Genomic DNA, 8,569 nt, shown 5'->3' with positions numbered 1-8,569 from the left:
TTAAAACTAAAATGTGTTGTTCTATTTGATTTCTTAATAATTTTGTTGAAAATAAATTCTCCATAGCATGTTGAACAAAAGGGGGGGGAGGGGAAGAAGGAAAAATCGTCATTAGATGAATCATAACACTAAGAAATTTATATGTTAAAATGTTATTTCTAATATATTTTTGCAAGATCGAGTAATTAACCTTGCAAAAATATATCTAAAAAAAATAACAATTAACAGTTTCTTGGTCTCCTAAAATATTATGCTTTTATCAACTTTCTAAGTTTGTCGAGATTTATTTTAAACTTATAATTAGTTACAATTTTTAAATGTACACTTTTATAGATAAAAATATATTTTTACTAGAGTTATCTTTTTAGTCTAATAAACTAATAAAAAACTAATAAAATAAAATTATATTTTACATAATTGTAGTATCTACAAGTGGAATAAAGAAAGCACATTACAATTGTAGTATTAAAAAGAAAAATCTAAACACCACATGCTATTAGTCGTAATAGTCATTTCACATGTTTAAGTTATTATAGGATGGGAGAAATGGTCATCATTCAAGTCTCCAGAGTTTTTATCTTAGTTAGTTTTTTTATTTTAAACCTACAATATCTGATCCCCTTAATTAAATTTGCTAATTTACTATATTGAGCTCTTTGTTTTGTATTTTTGGGTGTGTGCAAATCTTTTAGTGGTCTTTTATACTATATTTGAGAAACCAATATTTATATAAAATATGAGTTCTTTTGAGTTATAGCATTTTTTTAATATACTTGTGAGCGGCAAATACAACAATCCGACCCAAGAGAGATGGTTTGGTTCTGTGTTGTGGCTCAATACAATTAATTTGTAAAAGAAGGTTATCAAGGTCAACCTTTCACGCCGAAATAATTATGTCAGATGATTAAAAGAATAATGAGCAAACAAGGAAAAACTTCATGAGAAAAGATAGTGAAAATCTACGAAGATGTTGGTGTAAGTTCTTTCCCAAGATGGTCCGAGGATCCTTAACTTGTATAATAAAACTTTTTCAGTTACAAAGTTCTTGGTTACACTTCATATTTTTTCCCTCTAATTCCTTCATCCACCTCTCTAAAGGAGTCCTTTTTCCTTATATAGCTATTTGCGATGCATATTAGCCCTCTACTTAGACAACCACCGATCTTCACTTGGATGCTTGTCCCATCAAGGTTTTGTTGGAAGTAGTAGAATGTGTTGCAAGCTATGAGGGTACTATTCAAGAGTCATTCTATCATTAATGCCGTCAGTTAAGTTGGTGCAGTGTATTAAATGCGGAGGTAATGGGTACTCTACCTGAAAACTTCCTCTCTTTCTTTACTTGTACGTCTCTACTTCTTTCTTCAGTCTTCAATCTTCTGGCTTAGATGGCTTATCTACAGTCTTCCGAGGAGTGTTCGTTCTCGGGCAGGCCACTTCCTCGGTTTCAATATATGGATTATCATCATTGTGTAGCTGATGAGAAGTCGGGCCCACCTCCTCCTTGGGTTGAATCTATTTGGTAATATTTCTTCTACAAGCCTCACCCTCCCACAATACTATTTTAAGAAAGTTTTAATACTACTTTTAAGGAAAAATAGAAATGACTCTAAAAAAGCAATTCGTTGATTTTTTTTTTTCTCATAAAAAGTTTATAAAAATATTTTACTAAACTACTGCCTTTTAAAACGCATGTTAACATTTCCCATAAAAATATTATTACTTTCTTATCAAACTAACATTGATCAACATGCAAATGTGCAAAACTTTGTTATATTTTGGCATCCCGAGAACCGTCTCTATGTTAAGAATTTTACAAAGATATCAACAACAAAGATTAATGATGGATGATATATTAGGACCTAAATATGGACCACAAGTTGTTTTTGGAGTATTCAGCAAAAAAAAAAAAAAAGTTGTTTTTTGGAGTGTGCTACGATTGAATTGAGCACCTACTCCACCATTTCCAATTCCATGTAATTGTTTTTATTTTTGTTAACTAAATAACTACATGTATTGGAGAGAACCAAAAAAAAAAAAAGGTTTATTTTTTCAACATTTTGCATTAAAAATATATATACTATTATTTTATTAATGGCCACCATAATAATGCATATCTTTTAACTATGTTCTGGAAAATTGTGCACTTTCATTAACGTTGAATAAATAAATTTTTAAATTTGACCAATGTTCCGAGTATCTTCATAATGCTTAATGTCAGAATATTTAAATGTAATTCATTAAAAAAATATATCATGTTTATTTGTTATTAGTATTATAAAATGTTAATGAGTATTGTTACGTTAGAAAAAACGTATAAATAGAAGTGGAACAAAAGAATCTTTGTCTAGAATAACATTGAACATGTTCGTAGATGAAACGCCACGTTGTAAATGATTCTCTGAGTACCTACTGAGTAATGTTTACACATTAATATAATTTTGAGTAGCAAGATATCTCATTGGATTCCTTTAAATGATGGTTAAAGTATGCAATAATTTTAGGGGGGAAAAAATGACCCTACGTTATTCATTTATTCAGATCACAAAATCAACTACGCAATGATGGAGAACCTCCAATTCTCAAACCAAAAACAATGACAAATGATGAAGCACTCTTTGAATTAAACATTTTAAGACTATGAAAGATAATTACACAAATGATTTTCAGTAATTTATTTTAAAATGTACATCACTTGGTTTAGAATATGGTTTTAACTTTTTACGTACAGATGATTTTAAATTATGGAAATGTTTGAAATCTCCAACCATAATCTACAATTATTTATATATAAAAAAAAAAACACATGACATTTAAAGTGATTTCTAAAATTTCATTATGAATATAAACAAATATGGTTCAACCAATCATGAAAAAGGTAATAAGAAAAAGAAAAGCAAAGCAAATCTATCCAATGATGGATTTTATTTAAAATTCAGGCTCTCAAAGCTACACTAATGAATATGAATAATTTAAATAACATGGAAAATATTGCAAAATAAAATACCAAAAATCAGTTTTGGTTGCAGCTATCCAATAAAACTAAAAGGGGTATTTGCAACATCCACCTTGCAAGTTCAAAACTTGGAAATCATCCTTTCAACTCGAGTCCACCGTTCATCTAAATTAGTGATGCACATTACAAATGTTCTCGTACTTTGCAGTGAACATTGCAATTTTTTTTTTTTGGTTTTGTTTTGTTATGGTACATTTTACAAGACGCTTTCATAACTTAGAAAGAAAAGTGGCCAACCTTAACAAAGAGAGAGCTTATTACATTTTCAGTCTGTTTGGGAACAACAATATAGTTGAAATTGATTTTTTTTTTTGCAAATAGTGTAGAAAAAAAAAGTTATAAGTTAGCTGAAGAGTATAACAAGATCTATAAATAGTACAAAAAGAAGCTAAAAACTCAAATAAGCTAAAGCAATTAAGCACATTCCAAACGGGTTTAACTATAATATAATTGTATCTGTCGCACACCCTTAACGTAATAATTACTTTAAAAATACAATTTTTTATAGGATGTGAGAGACAAGCGTTGAGGTAGAAATTTTTAGAAGTAAACTTCACACCCAAATACTTAAATTAGACTTATATTAGAATTTCAATCCATACTTTGAACTTGACACTCCAAAAGCCTGATAGTTTGGACTTTCCACTTATAATAAAATGTAAGGTAGATCCCTTGTAATTTAAAAAGGTTTAAACAATCTTTTCTTGCATTTTCTGCTTAGGTATAAATGCACATAGATCCAATTACCCTCTAATTCTTCTATTTTTGTGTGTATTTGGCAAAAATTATTTTTGTCAATTTATTTTACTATTTAACTTATTTTTGTTATTATTCATGAGCTTCACTGTACTTTTTGGTATTATTTATGAGTTATACTGTATCATTTCAGTTAATTTTTACTTTTATCTACAATAAAATAAATGAATACTAAACAGACTCGTACATACAAAATTATCATAATTTGAAATATGACCATCTCTAATAAGATTATATATATATATATATATATATATATATATATTTGTGATTTTTTTTTTTGGGGGTAAAAATCTCCCCTAGGATATCTAGAGACGCCGTTACACCTATAGGAAGTAGTAGGCACAACATTTGAATTTGGACAATCATTTCCCAAGTTAAGCAATTGATTAAGGATAATACAAAGGTAAATTAAGCACGAGGAAATGGACAAATTAGTAATTATGTTCTGTTCCAAGAGGTCAAATTTCAAATGGGGTGGGGGTAAAATGGGAAACCCAATAAAAAGTACATGTGGGCCACCCCTAAACGACAGACAAAACTTTGCCTGTTCGTGTGTGTGCGCCTGTTCCGTTTTCCGTAACCTCCTCCATTTCCATGAAACGACCCATTTCCCATCACAACTTTTCCTATTCCACTTTTACCCCTCATGCAATTAGAGAGAGAAAGTGAAAAGTTTTTTTTTAGAGAGAGAAAGAGAGGTGGACAGTTTGGCATTCTTATTAATGGGAGAAAAAGCAGAGGCAAAATGACAAAGAAAGAGAGAGAGAGAAATTGGGAAAAAAAAATAGGGGTAGTTTTTAATGGAAAAGTAAGTGAGAGAAAATGACATTGTGTGGAGAGAGAAAGTTATTGGTTTTTTTTTTTTTTTTTTTTTTCTTTTAGAGAGAGAAAGAGAGGTGGGCACTGAGCAGTGAGCACTAGTGGGGTTTGTTTTTATTGGGTTTTTTTGTGGAGCAAGAACCAGTCCCACTGCCAAAGTTGTGGGCTTTTGAGGTTTGGTGAGATAAGCAGAGAGGGAGAGAGCTTCTTCTTATTAGCTTAAGGTTGTAATGGTTGTGTAACTACTAGTAGCAACAAAGCCTTTGCTTCAAACTGCACTGGTTTTGAGCTTTGTGTATAGTGTGAGAAAGCTACTAACTTTAGAGGTGGTGTTGAGAAAAAAAATGGGTCTTTCTCAGTTTAGTAGTAGAGGGAGAACAGGTAGAGGCTTGGCAGTGGTTTTCTGCTTATGGGGTTTGATCTCAATGTGTTGTGCAGCTAGATTGAGTGCTTCAAGGCAGAAACTTGAGGTCCAGAAGCATTTGAACCGCTTGAACAAGCCTGCAGTGAAAAGCATTGAGGTCCCATTCTTTTCTCTACACTTTACTTTCTCTTTTCTCTAACTTTCTTGTGTGTGTGTGTGTGTGTATGTGTTTTTAATTTTTAAAATACTATTTGGCCTCTGTTTGGACGGTGAGAAAATGAAGGAAAGTGAGAGAAAGTGAAGGACAGTATACCCTTTTTCTGATTGAAAGTTGATGTTTCCTGTTGTTTTGGTGAAATGGGTGCCTTTTGTTTTGGCTATTATAGACTGTGAATGAAGTATCAAAAATGCGTTATTTTTTTTTCCTATAATTGATTTTTTTTTTCGTATTTTTTAGTATGGTGCATATATGCAAATGGGTATTTCTCAAGTTTCAGTCTTGCTCTATAATTTCCACCTAAAATATGTAGCATTTTTCTTTGGAATTCAGGCTTTTGAGGCAGTAATGATTTTCTGATTATATTTCCTTTTTTCTGCCTTTCTCTCTCTACAATGATTTCTCTTTTATGTATTTATTGTACATGAAACAATAATGAAAATCACCAAAGTATATGATGGAGCAATATTCAATATTTTCTTATAAAAAAATACTGTAATGATAATTGATTCACTGTCTCTGCAACCAAGCAGAGATGTATTGAATAAATACAACTGTGTACTTCAGTCAAAGTTATTTATTCATATTAATCCTTCTAATTTATCCCCTTCACTTGAAAGTAACTTCTTCATATTGTGAAAAAATTTGTGCTTCAGAAATGTCTCATCATAGTGTAAGATATCTAATGTTACTTTATTGATATTTTGTGTCTAAGCAGAGTCCAGATGGGGACATCATAGATTGTGTTCACATGTCTCACCAGCCAGCTTTTGATCATCCATTCCTTAAAGACCATAAAATTCAGGTCCATAATCTTCACCTATGTATCTCCATGATTTTTTTAAAACATAATTTTGTAAACTGCTTCTAATTTGTTTGCTCTTTTTGGTCTATCAGATGAGGCCTAGTTACCACCCAGAAGGGCTCTTTGATGAGAACAAAGTGGCAGCAAACCCCATAGAAAAATCAAGCCCAGTTAAACAGCTGTGGCACCAAAATGGTAAGTGCCCTGAGGGCACCATTCCTGTTAGGCGCACAAAGGAGGAGGATGTTTTGAGAGCAAGCTCAATCAAAAGATATGGAAGGAAGAAGAGAAGAACCGCCCCTCAGCCCAGGTCAGCAGATCCTGATCTCATCAATCAGAGTGGTCATCAGGTAATTAAAGTTGTAACCTTTTTCTTCTTTTTAAAGTAGTAAAGTGGCTTTTCTCATTGTTATCATGTATAATTGTTTCTAATTTCTTTGTTGCTTTTGTTTGGTCTTTTTCTTTTGGGGTTGTTTAGCATGCAATAGCCTATGTCCAAGGAGATAAGTACTATGGAGCAAAAGCAACCATTAATGTTTGGGAACCCAAAATACAACAGCCTAATGAGTTCAGCTTGTCTCAGCTTTGGATATTAGGAGGTTCTTTTGGTGAAGATCTTAACAGCATTGAAGCTGGATGGCAGGTATTATTATAATAAATACTTGGGCTTGACAAAAAAATAATTAAACTGACAATTGGAAACGGGTAACACTGTTTCAATCTTTAAGCCCATTGCTAAATTATTACTTAAACATGTATGAAACAGGTTAGCCCAGATCTATATGGTGATAACAACACAAGACTTTTCACCTACTGGACTGTAAGCTACTAAGCTTTCATATTTCAACTTCTCCTGAACTACATGTCTTTTTGAGTATGCCTTTTTGTTGATTTTAATAGATATGTTAATGAATTTTTCCTCTCACACTTGCTTTCTGTGAATGTATCTCAGAGTGATGCATACCAAGCCACAGGTTGCTACAACCTCCTCTGCTCAGGCTTTATTCAAATTAACAGCGAGATAGCAATGGGAGCAAGCATCTCTCCTGTTTCTGCATTTCGCAATTCCCAATATGATATTAGTATACTTGTCTGGAAGGTAAAGGCCAAAGCACCCTCATTCAGCCCCTGATAAAATACTGACCACCCTTTATAATAATAGGATTGAGAAAGGTAGATGGAGCTGATACTGCCAAGGATGGATGCATGTGATTGTCCTTTTCATAGGGTACTTCCATTAGATGTGCAAATTGATCATTGGCAGTGTCAGCAGCAAAATTAGTACCTCCATGTATTGAGTGTAGGGAGTCAAAAGACATCATTGGACGGTTCTGATGTTAAGAATCTTTTGCCAATTTCTTTTGGTCATTGATTTGGACACTAACTGTAAATGATGAAAGAAAACTATTACTTACAGACATGGGAAAGTTTAGAGTTTGCCTTTTTTTTTTCTCTTTCTATTTTTGCACATCATAAAAAATTTTAGAACACTATAATTTTATTCTAGCTTTTCGTTGCCTTTGGTTAACATAGTTTGGATGCCCCTTTTTGAGTAAAACAAGTGCCCTGACAAAATCTTTTTTTTTATTTTTTTCCTTTGTTAATATCTTTAAAAAATTGACTACTTTTATAATTTATAATTTGTTTTTGGGAACTTCTGCAGGATCCAACAGAGGGGCATTGGTGGATGCAGTTTGGCAATGACTATGTATTGGGTTATTGGCCTTCTTTCCTATTCTCATACCTGGCTGAAAGTGCTTCCATGATTGAGTGGGGTGGTGAAGTTGTGAACTCACAGCCTGGAGGTCAGCACACCTCAACTCAAATGGGCAGTGGTCATTTTCCAGAGGAGGGGTTTGGCAAGTCAAGTTATTTCAGGAATGTCCAAGTTGTTGATAGCTCAAACAATCTCAAGGCTCCCAAAGGGATTGGTACCTTTACCGAGCAATCTAACTGCTATGATGTCCAATTAGGCAGAAATGGGGATTGGGGCCAGTTCTTTTACTATGGAGGCCCTGGTAGAAACGCAAATTGTGCTTGAAGAAAAACCCCATTTCACCCTCTTAATCTTCTTATGTATCATTCAATCTAGTCTAATGCCCCTCTCTCTCTCTCTCTCTCTTGTATACCCTTCTCTTTTTACTCTTAGGTGGGGCTAGTAACCAGTAACCTTTTACCTTTCTTAGTGGGAAGTTTTGACTCTGTTTTTTATTACTTAAAAGATTCTCCATGTAAGTGGTGGGAAGGTGGCCAAGTTTCTCAAAAGCCTAAAAGAAACAGGCCTTTATAATTTTCTGTATTCTATTTGTTTGTTTACTCCTCTCTTGGGAGTGGTTTGTTAATGAATGGATATTGGTGTTTGAGCTGAAAAACCATTACTTTGTTGCAAATTGGGATATTCTAATTCCATTTGTGTGGAGGAGCTTATATGTTGTTTCTTGAAGAAATTTCGAATTTGCTTTTTGATGGGAAATGCCTGAAAAATACTGAAAAAGATATTTAGATCAGTCTTGCATGTGAGTGGATGGCAGAACTTTTCATATCACTTGTGCATCTCCTTTTGTAAAGAGCCCCCCCACTTCTATTGCCACC

The 8,569-nt window shown here is 33.0% G+C and overlaps 1 protein-coding gene across 1 annotated transcript; it reads left to right on the top strand.

Moving 5' to 3' along the window:
- Positions 1-4,519: 4,519 nt before the first annotated feature.
- On the top strand, positions 4,520-8,349 carry LOC142606912 (protein neprosin-like). Its single transcript, XM_075778280.1, has 7 exons — positions 4,520-5,112; positions 5,891-5,977; positions 6,070-6,327; positions 6,456-6,620; positions 6,744-6,797; positions 6,930-7,076; positions 7,641-8,349. Exons 1-7 carry the CDS (start codon positions 4,936-4,938, stop codon positions 8,016-8,018), a joined length of 1,266 nt encoding a protein of 421 aa, XP_075634395.1. The 5' UTR covers positions 4,520-4,935; the 3' UTR covers positions 8,019-8,349.
- The last annotated feature ends 220 nt before the right edge of the window (positions 8,350-8,569 follow it).

The sequence above is a fragment of the Castanea sativa genome, chromosome 8 (assembly GCF_040712315.1).
Source record: "Castanea sativa cultivar Marrone di Chiusa Pesio chromosome 8, ASM4071231v1".
NCBI lineage: Eukaryota > Viridiplantae > Streptophyta > Magnoliopsida > Fagales > Fagaceae > Castanea > Castanea sativa.
This window is presented reverse-complemented; position numbering and strand designations above follow the sequence as displayed.